Source organism: Anabas testudineus, chromosome 9, assembly GCF_900324465.2.
Source record: "Anabas testudineus chromosome 9, fAnaTes1.2, whole genome shotgun sequence".
Lineage (NCBI taxonomy): Eukaryota > Metazoa > Chordata > Actinopteri > Anabantiformes > Anabantidae > Anabas > Anabas testudineus.
Genome location: NC_046618.1, coordinates 16,357,122 through 16,374,560, shown reverse-complemented (window position 1 = coordinate 16,374,560; position 17,439 = coordinate 16,357,122). Strand labels below are relative to the sequence as shown.

Below are 17,439 nucleotides of genomic sequence, written 5' to 3'. Positions count from 1 at the left end.
TTTCTCTTTGGTCTCTTTCTCTTCCCCTCCTGTCTCTGCTCCAGCTGTCTGAGTTTGCCTGATCTGTCTCTGATCATCTTGTTAGTCTGGAAGCTTTCCATTGTGACTGAGAGCTGTGTGGACCATGTTACACCTGAGCCCGACATTCATGCTGTTCAGAGTGCATGGCCTGCAGAAGGTGTGACAAGAACCCAGTTTAGTCTAGATCTAAAGTGCAGCTGGAGAAACAAAGGCCAGTTGCCAAAGTGAACTGAGGTGTGGACACTGCACACAAGGGCGAGGTTTGGTAGAATTAAGAGGAAAAAAACATGAGCTGATAGTTCAGAAGGAAACAAAAAAGCAGAAAGGCATGCAGAAGGTTCAGATAATTGTGATTTTGATAAAACCTTTTTGCTGTAAATTGATTTCTCAAATATTATGCAAACCAGAAGCCAATAAAAAAAAATTTGCTGGAATATCTTGACTTCTTTGTTAGGTTGTTACCGTCTTTACAGTTTAAAGGTTAGAGCGGTAGCTTTTGCAGTCAGAGAGGTGGTGGCTGGATAGTGTGGAGAGCAGAGGTGAGGCATGATGCAACTGAACTGGATTTTGTGAGGAATATTTTCCAGTCTTCTAGTCTCTTTAGTACTAACCCAAATACTGATTGATGACACAACCAACTTGTGGACCTTCACTTTAACTCTTCCTCTGACTTACTGATGCCTCGCTGACCACTAGTTTGTTAATTCTACAATTCATTTGAATTTCCTGTTTTTGAAATGTGAGGAACAAGAAGCCCTGAGAGCGACTCACACAAAGTACATTGTGATTAGACAAATGTGGCAGAGAACCCGTATCAAGACCATGTTGAGATTAAAAAATGTATAAAGCTTTGGTCTTACTACTTTTTGCATATACAGAGTATGTTGTCTTCACTAATGCTTTCTTACATTTACACACACACACACACACCACCTGGGGTTTATCATACTTGCTGAATAGTTTATTTCGTAAGGATAAACATCAAAGGTATACCAACAAGATCAATGATGGCTCACAGAAACTCGAAGCTTCTGAAAACCGTTGTTTCCCTGAGAGAGAACACTGAAACTGCTTGTTGCTGGTCCTGGGATTCTCTCAGCTGCTGCCAACTTCTGCTCCGCGCCTTTGGTACTGTGTCAATAGGAGGAAGAGGTGGTGGTGCCTTCCATACACTGCTGAACAGAACAATCCAATATGGGCCACAGCTGTAACGCCAGGATATTGATGGCTACATCACCACGTAGCCTGTCATTCTGCTCCAGGTCCGTGGTCAAATTGACCTCTTTAAGACCCATTTTTCATCATTAGCATTAGACATAAAACTGATCTCTAAGTAAAGCTCAAAGTGTTTAAAGTCAATTTCATCCTGACATATAGTCCTGGGCACTTAGCATGGGAACAGTAAAGGGTTAAGAGGTTCAAAGTTGGGCAGACCAATGTGTCTCTTGGTGCTGTGCAGTTCTTTCTCCACAATAGTAGTAAGCCACCATTCTTTTATTTAAATCACAGGATATATTTGTAGGATTATTTTTTGTTACTTTTACAGTACATGCACACTAGTATGCCTGTCTAGTATTCTGGATTATTTTTACACATATAAAAAAACGTATTTTGCTTTGGACATACCTTTAAACTTTCAGGGGTTGCAGTCCTGACAGGACCTGGGTATTGTTACAAACTTTGTTCAGCTTTCATTTTATTCTCTGCTGCATTTCCAGGTATTAAATTATGAGATAGTCTGTAAAGCAATATGTACGACAATTAACAACGTGATGATGATCTACATCTTGCTCTCATTTTCCATTAAAGACTGTTCGATGATGCAGAGTCCCGCAGAGTATTATCTGCAGTTGAGTCCAATATAAATTAGGATTAATTTATTATAAACTGTTACGATAACTTATTCTGTACAGAAAAGTTGGAAGGCTGGATATGGAGGAGTAAAAATGTCATTCTTTCTGTAGTTGCAGTTTCTGCTGTAATGTTCATCTTCAAACAGGTTTTAACAGCTGACACGTAAAGACTTGTGCGCGTATGTGTGTGTTTGTGTGCACTATAGTGTTCAGAAACACAAACTGAAGGGCAAGTTAGAAAATTGATGGCTTGCTATCGGCAGACAGAATAAGTTTAGAAGTAGAATTTCCAATAATTCATTTTCTCTGTATTTTCTGGAAGAGCATAAAACAAACATGGAGCTGTTTAGTTTTTGTTATGAAACCGGTTCATGCTGCTGGTAAATTCTGAAATTTTACTGTGCTGTACACGCTGCGGGCGAACTGACTTTTTTTTGCTTTCAAAGATATTTTGTTGTGACGTGGAGCATCACAGCAACAAAACTAGTGTGAGCGTTCATTGCTCCATAGCACACACCAGCCCAGGGCCCTCTCACTATAAAGCGCAGAGCTATAGAACTAATATGGAAAGTTGACACTGAGGATGAGCCCTTCAGTGAATGTATGCTTGGGAAAAGAACATCCTGGGATTTGAAAACTCAAGAGAGGTGTTTGAGGGCTCTGACAGTGTGACATAATGACAGCTACCACTTTGCATTTTAAGCAGGAAAAAGTGTCTTTTGCCTTCCTCCACAGTAGCTTCTGATTTCCATCTGACATGCAACAAAGACCTATTTATATGTTGCTTGGGAAAAGAGCACGCTGGGATTTGAAACCTCAAGAGAAGAGGGATTTGACAATGTGGTGTAATGACTGTGTATTTAAAGGAGTAAAGTGTGTCTCTTGGCTTCCTCCACAGTAGCTTCTGATTTCCGTTTGACATGCAACAAAGCAGTATTGATCCTTAGGGAAAGGGGCCGAGAACAAAACTTCTTCCTCATGGAACCTGCTATGTAGGGGTCTCTGGTAGCCCTCCGTCCACACACATGTAATTACACTTATAATTACACATGCACGCTGGTGCGTTATGTTAAAAAACAGCGTATGAAACTCTTGAGGGAGACGAGGCTTAAGCCAGTGAATAAATGACAGGTAATTTTCAGTTGAGAGTTGAGCGTACCGACGAGTGAGGCGATCAATCACTTTGGCGATCGCCCATGGAGATTTCAGTCCCTCCTTGGCATCATCAAGGCTGATGGCATCAATAGAGCGAGACAAGATGGCTTGACAAGTGTGTAAGACAGAGATAAGTGTGTACTGTGCATAGGTGAAGATGGCACATTCATCGATTTCCAATAACAATCATAAAATGCTGTCCTTGTTCAGGCTATAGAATTATTGCTACTAAGTAGGTAGCAGTTACTTTTGTGTGATATGTGAAAAGGATAGGGCATGTCTTTCATGGATTTTCTTCAAGTGTGTCTGAAATGGCCACAGCTGGAGAAAAGTGGATCTATTGATCCCGGGAGTTTCATTTTTCAAACATAGTCATCTGTCGGAGCCGGCTTCAATTTTTGAAAAACATACAGTGAGCTTCTCAGATAATTCTATGGCCTTTTTGTGACAGAGTTGAGAGATGTGAAGAATCTCAGGGTAGGTGTAGATGATGAAAGTGGATAGCCATACTCCCCCTCAGCAAGAATGGACCTCATTACTTTGAAGGGGTACAAGTAGCGATTGGTATCATTGTATTTTAATGGCTTGTGTGGTATATTGTTAGGAGAAATAAAATAAAATAAAATAAAATAAAAAGCCATGTTATAGTCTCTTCCCACCCCCAGTTTAGTGTCCAATATGAAATAAATAATTTACAATTAGATAAAACAGAAGAAATGTTTCAGAATTGTTGTTGCAGCATTTTTAATAACTTTTTGCAGTTGATTTATTGATTATTTTACAAGTGTTGAATATCAAAAGTTCTTCATGGAGAAAATGAATGGAAATAAAGTGAATCATATTTCACTAAACAGTGCCTTTTTGTTTTGCCTCCTCTTGCCCTCCGTTAGCTGTTTTTTTTCCTCTGTTAATAGTGTGAGAGTGTGGCCTTCTTGCTTGCTTTCTTTAACACTCTGGCCTTCTGACCGTGCTGTGCTTTTTCCTGCAACTTCCAGCTCAAAAAAATAATGAGAAGGACAGAGGTTAAGAAAGGCAAAAAACACAGGGAGAGAGCAGCAGAGTGTTAGTTACTTACAGTAAATCCTCAGGGAGAGAGAGAGAGAGAGAGAGAGAGAGACCCACAGATGCTTTTCATTTACACAAACCAAGTGCTAACTGCCCACAGAGTGGCATCGTGTGTAGTCAAGTGGTCAGGGAGTGGTTATGTCATTGCTGGCTGTGTCTGCCCAGTGTTGCCCAGCAGTTCTTCACAGTAACACCACACACGTATCTACACACACACACACACACACACACACACACACACAAACGAGCAAACCTGTACTCCTTCCTGTCCTTTATTTGTGACCTGTTGATTCAACACTAGGACTCTTCTGTAAGGGGCACGAGCGGCTACCAAAGAGCATTAAACCATGTGCATCTGAAGGCTTTTATCCTGTCTCCTTATGTATACACACAACTTTCTAATGGTTAAAAGCCCCTTAATTGTGACTGTAGCACCATTATATTATGAGACACTCTCGGAACTATATACTTCATCAAATACAAATAAATTCTTGAGAATATTGCTTAATTTACTTGGAAGACTTGATGGAGATAGAAGAACCTCTAATACGTTTCTTGAGGATTTCCTGCAGCTGGCAATGAAGTAACTCCTTATGCAAAGCCGCTGGATAGCCATGAAGATGGATTGTTAATAGAATGTGTTGCAGTGTATTCAGTAATCATTATTAATCTATGTGACGGCGGATTCTTTCTCAGCTCGGCCCAGTGTTCATAAAGCTCGGTTAATTAGACTGATTGATTAGATGGTGGTGATTCAGCGCTCTCATCACAGCTCCTCATCCCGTCAGGCCTCTAATAAGATCAGATTGCTCTCATATTCACGTACTCCCCTACACACACACACACACACACACATACACACACTCCCACACCCACAGCGTGTTTGTCCTATCATACCACCTCTCCATCTTTTCTCACCGCCTGTCTGTCACATCCATATTCAGACAGGATTTACGGGCATGAAAGAAGCAGTGGAGCTTGCCAAAACAATACACTGAAGACTAGAAGCTACACTATGTTAACATGAAAAGATTGCAAATCTCTCATTCTCCCTCATCGCCTTCTTTCCCTCCTCTTCGTCCTTCCTGCTGTCTTCTCCTTTGTCTCTCACTGCGAGCCATCCTGTCTTCCTTTCTCATCATGGCTCATAAATATGACTAGTCCCTCAGTTTGGCCAAAGAAAACATCACACTGGAGAGCAGGAGACCAGCAAACTCGCATCTGTCTAGACTCAACTGTGCACTTGGCGTGCTTGTATGCTTCTTGTGTCTCTCTGTGAGTCCGCGTGAGAGTTTCATGTCTGTACAGTGTTTTACAAACAGCATGCACACATTGTTGTGTGTCTGCAGACTTAAATGTGAATCAGCTTGGACAAAGCTTTAGCTGCAGATCAATACACGTGCACAGCTCCAAGTGGAACCGCCCTGCGCTCAGTGCACATTGCGTGCTCATCAGTACAGAGGCAGCACAGTGTAGAGAGTCTCCCTCACTGTAGTAAAATTTTACGACTTTCTGTGTTGCTTTTGTCTCCAGGCATTGGATATTACAGAGGATGATAAGTATTCATTTAGATTTTTGCCAGATCACCAGTCCTCCGCGTCAATACAGCCCATCTGAGCTCTTTAAAAAGAGACAAAGTTTGGTGTGTGTGTGCATGAGTTTATGAGCGTGCATCTACATACGAGTGTGTGTGTCTGTGTTACAAGGCTGTGATGAACCCGCTGCACTATCACCCCTAAGAGAGTCTTAATGGAGAAAATGATTACCTTGGAAAAAACAGAACTTTGATGAAAATCATCCCACTTCAATTTGCACCTCGCAGGCCTGCAGTTGGTGTTCTGGTTTATGGGTATTACTGGAAATCTGCGAAACTGCACAGAGTACCTTAGTAACAGAAAGGTTTCATAGGCGTAACATCCAGTGGAGGTTGAGGGAGGCTTTATGTTAATATTAAGCATCTTAGCCGAGTTTCCATCAAGATGTGGAGCAAATCTGAACTGGAATTTGCAAAATGAAAATGTTCCCCCCACCACTATCATGCAGGTAGTTGAGGTGTCAACATAGGTGGCTGATGGCTCTAATTCTCCAGTCAGATCTCTGAGTTTAAACCCCTGTGTTTTGTGTGGGTGTGTGTGTGTGTTTATCATTATCAGAGTTGCAAACATAGACAAATGACAGTGTGCCTTCCCTCCACACACTCCCTGCTAACGCTCTCCCTGATTAAACTGGCTTTACTTGTGTCTGTGTGTATATAATGTGCAAAAAAAAAAAAAAAAAAAGTGAAAGGAAGAACACAATTAATGATGTAGGGGGTTGGGGGCATTCTTGCTGTGTCGCTTTTTGCTGATAGGAATTGGACAGTTTTCAGTCGAACTTTAAGGGAGAAATCTGGAGGAAATGAAGAAAAGGACTTCCTCTGTTTATGTCTCTTTTACATTTGACAGAGTCCAACGAGTTGTATGATAGACGATATTGACGATCTTAAATGCCCTGATGAAAAGTGGCCCCTGGGTGCTGCCCCAGCATTTTGTAGGAATCAGACCACCAGACGAAAACCACACACTCGCATACACTACTCCTCTGCTCCTTTTTTTTTTTTTTTTGCTACCACAGCACTCTTAACGATTGCAGTACCTTCCAGCTCTTTAAAACACACACACACACACACACACACACACACACACACACACACATCACATGCACTCGAACAGACAAAGGCTATCTTTATGACTGCAGCATTTCCACCATTCCAGCTCGCTCTTTCTTTTTTCTGCTTTTCCTACCTCCTTCACTCAGAGACCATTAAAACAGATCCCTTCTAAAAGGCTTTAAGGCCTCTTTTGGCTAGCCACTTCTCTAAAGCCACGGCTCTTTTCATGTTTTTAAATCAAAGTCCATGAAAGGTTGAGAGGGAGCAAAGAGAAATTTGTGACGGGTTTTTGTGTTTGTGGGCTGGAGACAAATCTTACAAACCCATATGGTCTTACTCACATACGTGGACACTCACACACTCACACACACACATACTCAATCTGATACGGTACATGCCCTCCTGGCCTGTTCTGCTCTGGCGGGATTTTATTTTTTCTTTCTCCTCTGTCTCCCTTCTCACCTGCTGAGAGCTACTGTAGATGTGTAACCTGCTCTTTTTCTTTCTGTCTCCTCCTGCTTTCACACACGGTGAACTGCACCCACACACTCGTGCAGCAATAAACACCAGTATGAAATACAGTCTGGTTGTGGCCTCTGCTGTGTTTCGCAGACAGTTCTGACTTAAGGATCACGGGAGTGTGTATACTTTTGATTTTGCTGGTAGTCAACCTGAAAATGTTTTCCTTGATGGTTTTTTGGCAGAGGCTATGTTGGGGGACCTCCGGCCAGCTCATTTCACCTGCCAGCTGCTCTGCTTAGGCTGGTCCTTCTGGAGCCTTTTTTCAAGTTTTATACTCAAAAAGACAACTCCACTCCAGTCTCGCCCCTGCTTCCATCTGGCCCTGCAGATCAGGTTCTATATGCATCAGTGTCTCAAAGTGGGAGCTCTGACTCACCTTCAGTTAATCTTTTCTGACTGCAGGGATGATGTGTAGTGTGGTGGGTCCAAAGCTGAGGTGTAGAATTTTAAAGGTGCATCCAGTTATTGATTGCTCCAAAAAAAAAAAAAAAACAACGCAACTCTACAACACTAGAAAGTACTGTGAAGTGTTTCAGCGTATATACACTACTGTATCCAGGATGAACGTGTCTGTTTTGGGTTATATAGTTTCTAGTTAAAAAAAAATAAATAAAAAGGTAGTGGAAGAAGGAACTCCCTCACAAACAGCTACTGGATTTTACACAGCATCATCGTGTTTTATTTTACTGCCCACCTCAGCACTTGTGTTTTTATATTTAACTGTTATAATTAACCAACTTAACAGGTTCTGCAACTAAAAACTACTGTTAGAATTGAGTATTAAACCTTTTATGTCACAAGGTGATCTTCATTTGGGGGTTTTGGAATAAAAAAAATAAAATAAAGAGGTTTATCATTTGATATGTGCAGATGCAATAAGCCTTATTTGTTAAAACGCTGTCCTCTCAGGTTTATTTCTTTTTCATGTGATTGTGGAACAGAGCTCTCTTTATTTCAAACAGGCAAAAAGTGTTGTCAAAATGAACTTAAAAGTAAGTTGCAGGAAAAGCTCCTATGCATTCTGTGAACCTCACCACACTGTAAGGTCATATGTCTCCAGTAGTTAACATTAATCCAGTGGTTAATTAACAAGATTATGAGTTTACATCCCCAGTAGCAGCTCTGTTTATGATACTTATGCACAGCTGTGGTTTAAGCTGAATCTGGATGTCAACATGTTTCTAGTCCCGGTGTTTATGTTTACATGTTTAGGATGCTAAGATATGCTAATTAGCATAAAACTGCAGGTGATGGGAATTAGTTTTGCAGGTATTTCATTATAAACAAAGGCACTGGATAAACTAACACTTTAACTTGATGGTTGTGTTAGTTTAAAAGTAAAAGACTAAAGCTCGTAAATTATTTACGATTATTATACAATAGTTAGTGAGCTTCAGTCTAAATCACATTGGAAGAAACAAAGTCTTCCTTTACTGCTTCTCTGTCACAGTAAAGGAGAAGTGTTAACCTAATTTTTTGGATGGGATTAAATAAATGGTCAAACAACACAGTATATTTGCAGACCTCCTTATGAGTCACCTTGTTCATTGTTAAATTATAAACTCAAAGCGTTTTTTTTTTTTCCTACTGACCTGTGAATAGAAATCCTTTGCAGTCACATCCTTTATGAACCATTTTGTACTTTACAAGCACTTTGGCTTCCTGCTGATAAGGTGAGAGATATACCTTTGAGCTTCACTAGAGGTACAGGAGGTGTTTTACCCAGATAAGCCATATTGTATGTGACTTGATAAATGGACTCTTTGCTCTTTCTTTTTGTGACTTCTCTCTCCCCTTGTTGTTTCTCGTGATTTTCCATCTTTCTCTGCCTGCACTCGGTAATCTTTAAGTTAGACCTGGACGAGAGAACCAACATTAGAATGAGAATGAGAACAGAGATTGGTGTGATTAAGACTGTAAGGGTGTGTATGTAGGACAGCATCAAGAGAATGAAGCTTGTGTGGACAAGTGTAGTGATCAGTAAAAAGCAGGACTTGTAGATTAGTCGTTTAATCGGTGTCCTGCAGGGTGTCAAATGGTTGTGTGAGCACACTGGGATAGGGCTGAACAGAATGGAGCAAGAATAACTTGGTGTTCCCGGCTGTCTGGTCACAGTGTGATACTGACCAGCAGTGTGACCGTGTCCCTTTTGGCACCGAAGATGTACAAATATTTCAGCCCAACTTTACAAAAAAAAGAAAAGTCAAACTGTCATATAGCATAGTGTAACCAATTCAATTACCTGTAACAAAAAAATCTATATAAAATATTTTATCAGTCTTACAACGTGTTCTTAGTCTTGCACATGTACACTTGAGTTTACTCAATATTGAAAGTCTGTATATTTCAGTCTGGGCTTGCAGGATTCATTCTTTTACAGCTCAACGCTACAGCTCCATCAGCAACTTGCTGCACTCTCCAATCTGGCCAATTACTTATGTTGTCAATTGTGCAGTAAAGACAGGGCCTAAGGAGAAATGGTGGTTGATGTTCTGTTGTTTTTCTGTGTTGCGACTAATAATTGTCAGACCACTATGTCCAGTATAATTGTCTTCACACAGAATAAGGAAATGTAATGTTTCCCCCCTGATGTTGAACCTGAACTTTGACTCACTCTATATTAATCTGAGAAGCTGTTCATGACATTTTTGAAGCTACACAACTGACATACACTGTGTGTGGTTTAAGAAATGACACAGTAAGTTGAACAGAGATAACCTTTGTGCAGAGAACGGCTCCAAGGATTGTAGTAGGAACACCAGTATCTGGAAGGTACTGTTATTGATGAACCGGTATCCTGGCCAAAAACTGCATCATGAAAACAAAAGAAAACTCCAAGCAAGTCTGTCAAAAGGTTGGCGAAAAGCAACAGTTACACGATTGAGTATCCCTTGGATTACCGTTAAATAAATCATCAAAAATGGGAGGAATGTTTAACAAGTTTAAGGTGTAACTTCCATCCCCAGGATTGGCCACTCGTGACTTACAGTGATTGGTCTAATGGTTAAAAAACTCAATTTTAGTCTCGTTACACCCACCAAACCTCTTACAGTTGACTTCAGATTCTTCCACTTGCCTTCTGTCAAACTCTAGTTAAGAGCTAATGAGCTTTTTGTAAATTTCTTTCTTTTTTATTTATTTTTGATCAGAAACACCAAATCAAGTGGACCATGACTCAAAAAAAGGGGACCACTTCCAAAGGGGTGATAACGTTTTATAGTCTGTAAAAGAGGAGGGGACAAACAATTCCTTACACAATGTTCCAATGTGGTGAGGGAGGTGAGGTAGCTATCAATTCCTCTATCGATTAGTACTGTGGAAGGTGGTGGAAATGTTCTGCTTCCCTATTGATCTCTGATCCATTATGAGTTGTTAGGAGAATGCTGGGCGAATGATGGGGAACGGTCCATCAATCATAAGTCGACACCCACACTGCTTGGCAGACACACATTTTTTGCTATTTTGTCTGTTCTCCTTTTCCTCCTCCTCTCCTTCTGTGATCCTCTTTCTCTTATTCCTTTCCTCTGCTGATCATCCAACACAAAACACAGCCGACCCCCATCACAGATGGAGTAGAAATTTAGGCTCGAATGTGAGAACACCTGTCTACACCCACTAACTTTGAAAAACAAAGTCTTTTTAGAATTATTTGCTGAAATAGCTCGTGTAGTGCAGCTTTTCCCACTGCAAACGTCCAGGAAGGAAAAACAGTCTTTCCAAATAGTTTTCACCATTTACTGATTCTGTTCTATTCTATTCTGTTGTCCAGGTCACTGATCGATCCGTGCGAGCTGTTGCAGAGCATTGTCCTGAGCTGCAGTTTGTCGGCTTCATGGGATGCCCTGTGACCTCTCAGGGAGTCATCCATCTTACTGCGGTAAGTATCACACTGATCTTCTAACTTGTATTATCACAGTTTACCTTCAGTTATGACCTATTCTAAGAACTCCTGTCGCTTGTTTACTTACAGTAAAACTGAAGATATCATACTTCCTGCAGCACAGTTGAAAGAAGGTTAATTTCAGTCAACAGCTTCACTTTTTAAAAGTAATTACTTGCATCAGTAAATGTCAAGAGACGTTTTAGCGTGAATTTTTTTTCATTTGTCTAATCCTGTTACTGTAGGCCAGCTCTCCATGTTGCTGCAGGCAATGTATTGTCTCCAGGGGGGAAACTCAGGACCTGGCGGTGTGTTTTATGTCAGACTTAGTTTTGAAGTTATTTTGTGTTAACTTTTAAATCTCATGAAAGCCTAATGAGATGAATCCTAATAATACGCTGCTGTTCTGACTACACCCTGCTGTTTGGATATTACCATGCTAATGAACAGGGCTCCATGGTTAAAAATGTTCCAAGCCATATAAACATGGACACACATGCACTCACACGTTGATTGCTTGTACTGAATTCACCAGGAAATACTGCACCTTATTTTCTTTCTCCTTTATTTCCTTTTCTCAACATAATCCATCTACAATGTGTCTGTCTGTGTGTGTGTGTGTGTGTGTGTGTGTGTGTGTGTGTGTGTGTGTGTGTGTGTGTGTGTGTGTGTGTGTGTGGTATATCTGCACCAATGTGTGCCTGTGTAATACAATCGATTTGTCTTTGAAGTACTTGGGTATACACGTGAGTGTGAACGTACCCTTGTGGGCCCATGTGCGTCTATTCCTCCTCAAATGCAATTACAGTTGTGTTAATAGGACTGAGACACCCAATGCCATGCTGCATTATTAGATTAAACAGCAGATTAATTTGTGCTCATGATTTTGGCCTCCCATCATCTTTGCAGCCTCTACTGACCTTGGCCGTGGTGTTGTAGACAGACGGTAATGAAGCCAGCCAGTCATAACAGCATTAGCATATCTGTAGGTGGACGCAAACACATCCGCCCACACGCAGTCTAGCACACCTCATTATTATTTATTACTGTATTAACCAAGGTGAAGCTTTAGTAGTTCAGACGAACAAGTTTATATTTATATAAAATTCACATATATATGAACTTGTTCGTCTGAAGAGCTTTCGTCAAACTATTTATATCTTATCGCATTTGTTACTTACACACACGCAGTAGAAACACATCAGGGATAACAGTACACACGCTAAAATACTGATAATCTCTTATGTAATCCTAGGATATCTAGTCCAGAAGGAGCGAAGTGGCATCTGTGACTGATACATTGTTGTGTATAACTTTGTTCAGTGTCCCCAAAGGTTACATACAGTGCTTTGCAAAAGTAGTGATAGCCCTTGAACTTTTTCCAAATGTTGTCACATTACCAACCTGAATGTGTCTTATTGGTATTGTATGTGATAGACCAAAACACAAAGTGGCACATATTTGTGAAGTGAAAGGAAAATGATAAATGGTTTTCAGAAATGTTTACAAATAAATATCTGAAAAGAGTGGCATGCATTTGTATTCAGCTCCCTATCCTCTGAAAGCCCTAACTGAAATCCAGTAGAACCAATTTCCTTCAGAATTCACCTAAATAGCAAATAGTCCACCATTGTGTAATTTAATCTCAGTATACTGTAGATACAAATGTTCTGTGAAGGTTTGCTCGAGAACACTAGTGAATGAAGTCCAAGGAACAATCCAGAAATCTTAGAGGTAAAGTAGTGGAGAAGTGTAACGCAGGGTTAGGTTATGAAAAAAAAAAAAAAAAAAATCCCAAGCTTTAAACATCTCATGGAGCACTGACTATCTATCGTCCGAAAATGCAAAGAGTATGGCACAACTCCAAACCTCCTAAGACAGAAATTGTTAGAATAAATATACAACAAACATGTGGAAGAAAGGTGCTCTGGTCACATGGTGGTGGCAGCATCATGTTGTGGGAATGCTTTTCTGCAACAGAGAAACTGTTCATAGTCGAAGGGAAAATGGATGGAGCCAAATACAGGTCATTAGGCTTCTGTTAGGATCTGCAAAAGACTTGACTTTGGGGCAGAGATTCACAGTTTAGATTGAACTATACTCGTGTTAAAATGACCCAGTCAGGCCCAGTCAAGACCTAAATTCAATTGAGAATCTGCAGAAAGACTTGAAAATCTGACTGAGCTTGAGATATTTTGCAAAGAAGAATGTACCTTGTACCTTGTACCTCACCTTTAAGTTGCTTTAGATAAAAAAAAGTCTGCTAAATGACAATAAAAGAAAGGGCAAAAATTTCACCTCTAGATGGCATGGCTGGTGGAGGCATACCCCAAAAAACTTGCAGCTGCAATTGCAGCAAAAGGTGGGTCTACAAAGTATTGACTCACGGGGGCTGAATACAAACACCACATTTTTATAGATATTTATTTGTAAAAACTTTTAAAAACCATTTATCATTCCACTGCAGAAATATATGCCACTTTGTGTTGGTCTGTCACATAACATCCCAATAAAATACATTTACGTTTGTAGTTATAATGTGACAAAATGTGGGAAAAGTTCAACTGGTATGAATATTTTTCCAAGGCACTATATTTAATACCTCCTCATAGATCTACTGTGCACTATTAAATCAGCTACGATAAAAGCCATTTGTGTTGTTTTAAAATTGCAATAATGCCAAAGATTTAGTTTAAGATTTAAAGATTAACTTAAAGTAACAAAAAAATGAAATCGTTTTTCATCACATTTACATTAAGACATTTGACACTTTTATCCAAAGTAACTTTCAAGGTACGAGGCAAAGGCAGAGTAAGCATAAGGAGGTCTTGTCTATGGACCCTGCTGGATGAAGGCCACAGCTCAATAGGGGATAAAAGGTTTTTATGTGTTGTGTTTTTGTTTTTGCGTCCCTGTATTTTCTGTATTATTTAGATTTGCTGGAGTACAGTGACGGGCCATAACTCTAAATCAGATGCAGCCATTCCCTTGAAATATATTTTTTGATCTAGTTGATGTTTCTAGGTTAATTGTAATTGTCGAGACAGAAATATTCTAACAATAACATTTAAAATCAAATAATCTCCCTCTCTCTTTTCTGGCTTTATAGTGAACATTTCTCATACCCACCTCTTTCTGTCCTCCCTCTCTCTTGCTTCTGTTTCCCTCCCTCTTTCTTCCTCTATCCCTCTATATAATATCTGACAGTAATTATCTCGTTTAGCAGTTGATTCCTCCCCTCATTCATTCCCATTTGGTCCCATCCAATGTCGATTGAAAATCATATTCTCGCATTTAGAATCGTTGCATTTATGATGACTCCATGGACCTGAGTGTGTTTCCAGGACTGCAGTGCTCCTCTCGTGTTTGATTATCACACACTCCCTCCCTTCTTTTCTTCCTTGATTGATCTCTCTCTCTCTGTGTCTCTCTGATAATCTTCCCAACCCCCTCACTTGCTACCCAGTTACCTTCAGGAAAAAAAAAGGCTTGAAAATCCATTACTTTTATTAACTTCTCTCATATGACACTCATTTCAGATTGATAGTCTTTCTTTTTTTTTATAGCAACTTCTCACAAATTAGGGTATGTAATGTAATCGTAATTTCTTAATCAAGTGAGCTGGTGGTAAAAATAGATTTCCCATTTTGACGAATTCAATACAGATGGTTTGTAGAGTAACTGTAAAGCTCTCTTCTAATGGTTTTGCAGTGTTTCAATCCGATGCGAGCTGTGTGGTTCCTCTGGGCTGGCACTCAGTATTTGTGGCCAGGCACTGTTTGATAAATCATTCTCTTGTTAGTGATGAAAAAGTAAAATTAAGATGCAAGGTCTGCAAAACAAGCGTTCTAACATGATCTTTCCTCATTGGTAATCAAACATTTAACATACAGCTTCGAGTGTCACAGTAAGAGCTGTGATGACTTTAAGAGCAAGCGTGTGTGTGAAGTGGTTTTTTGTGTTGCTGTGCCAGGACTATATAGTAAATTAGTATTTATGGTTGCCTCTCTGATTGAAGCCTCAACCTGGCTCCAGTTTCTTTACATTACTAATACATTTATTTATGAGGCTTGTCACAATCCAAAGCTTTGTAATGGATACAAAACGTCTTGGGATGGAGGCTTTGTGGGTGTCCCGGAGCTTTCAGCTCTCCCTCAGCAGCTAATTTGAGAACTTTATATATGTGTGTTTGCGTGCATGTGGGTCTCTATAAGATTTATCATTGTCCTGATTCAGTTTCAGAGGGTTCACCCTTTAGTTAAGCCTGTGACAAGCTACAAAGGTGGTAGCACAATAGTGTGTGCGTGGAGGTGTTGGGCGTTATTATTAAAGGGTGGAAGGCTTCACTCAACCAGCTTGAGTGTAACCCCCTCTCTCTAAATTTGTGTGTTTGTGTGTGTGTGTGTGTGTTTGTGGCTTCGAGGAAATGAATTTGTGTATTTCAGAAGTGCATAGCGTTGAGTATTTTCTGTGCTCTCTTTCTGCTTCTCAGGCAGCCTCAGTCACACTCAGCTGGCTTTGAAGAATAATGTGCAGCACCAACAGAGTTATTATCCAACTCTTTGAACGGTGTTGTTGCCTGTTTACTGTATGTTTCTCACTCTATCCAGTCTTTGCTTTGAGTCATTGTCAACCTCTGTATATCTTTTTTTTTTTACTCTTTCCCCTTTCTACTCGTATTTGTCTCTTACTTTCTGTTTCTCTCACGCACTCCTTTTGTGTCTCTTCGTCTTCTTGTCAACTGGTGCTCTTTTCTTCTGGTAGTGATTAAGTCCAACTTCAGCTCTATCAGAGAGCCAGTGTTTGAGAGAGGCTCACGGTGCCAGAGCGCCTCTATCCCCCCAGTCTTAGATGTCCCACTGATGCCTTCCTTTTGCTTCCCATGTCTACCCACAATGCCCCTCCTTATGCATCAGCCTATCACTCCTCTGTGACACTGTGGGCCTCAAAATGTCTTTTTTGTGTGTGAAAGTTCCCAGCCTTGGGAGAAAGAGAGGAGGCCAAAGGCATAACAAATGGAGAGTCTGTTGAAGAATGTGTCAGAGATGAAAAGAGGTATATTTGGTGACTATAATAGCTATGTGTTGTCTCTCTGATGTGCAGAACTTGTATGTTTCTGGTCTTAATTTGGGGCCTTGTAGATAAATTCAGCTGTGCCGCTCCAGCGGTTTTGTTGTTCTTTTCCAGAAAAATATAGGACCTTTGATAAATGCTCTCTAAATTTGACAGACCTGGGCCATGGACCTCATTCTCTCTGTGCTTATGAGCAAATAAAACAGTCTGGTTTATGACAGGGAAGCTATTTAATTTCATAACCAGAGTCATGTGTTCTGCTCATCCTGGTGACTGAGTGGATCAGTATGTACTTACAACATCCTGAGTTTAAATTTGGGAGTTAATGCATTTTAGTGATATATTTTTCTTTTCCAATTTCTCTCCCAAATTATCATGAGCACATTTTAGAAAGGAGGTTTTAAAGTGGTGAAATACAAAAAGGTTGAAAGATACAAGTCTTCACCCACTGTCACCTTCACACTCACCACTCCACCAATCCCTCCTCACATAGGATGAGTGGTGTCTGGGTTTGCTGTAGTCTGCTGGCCCCTTATCTCCTCCCCCTGACTGGAGTACAGAAAATACATAATCACAGTGCCCTGTGTCAAACTGATAACCCCCAACACCAACCACAGAAGTGATGTGTGTGTGTGTGTGTGGATGGGTGCTTATATCTATGTGTACCTTTCCCTATGTACAAATATGTGTGTTTCTGTGTACTCGTACATGCGTATTGTGTCTCAGGGGTGGTGGAGAGGATAAAGGCGAAGCGAAGGAGCAGAAGGGATTTGGAGGAAGAAAGGTAATGGGGTTGTGGGGGTCGAAGAACGAGTTGAAATTGTAATAATTTTCTTCACTGCTGTATGTTGGAGATTGGGGGATTTATGAATATAATGAGCACAGAGGAGCCTAAGGATGATGTGTGTCTCTTGCAGGAGTAATTGAAGAATAATTCATTTGGCTCTAAGACTTTTAACCCAGACACAGTTAGAGATAGAGAGGTTTTTGACCTCTGGAGGGAGGGATATCATGTCTCATTATTGGCCCAACTAGTGTCACTGTGCTGTGACTGTCATCCAGTGCTGTCGCATTGGTTTGTGCACGCGCGCATACATGTGTATGTGCGTGCCTATGTGGTCATTTGGCTTAGTGCGCAGAAGAGGAACCAACACTCTCTATCTCCTCGAGCCCTTCCTCGCCACTGAGTTTGTTATCAACACCGACACATGCAGGATTAG

The 17,439-nt window shown here is 40.5% G+C and overlaps 1 protein-coding gene across 1 annotated transcript in view; it reads left to right on the top strand.

The window, feature by feature from the left end:
• The window catches only part of fbxl17 (F-box and leucine-rich repeat protein 17), a 179,980-nt gene that overhangs the window by 48,676 nt on the left and 113,865 nt on the right, over window positions 1-17,439 (top strand). Inside the window, exon 7 of the mRNA XM_026343593.1 lies at window positions 11,036-11,143. Coding sequence (XP_026199378.1) covers window positions 11,036-11,143 — 108 coding nt within the window. The remainder of the gene's footprint in view (window positions 1-11,035; window positions 11,144-17,439) is intronic.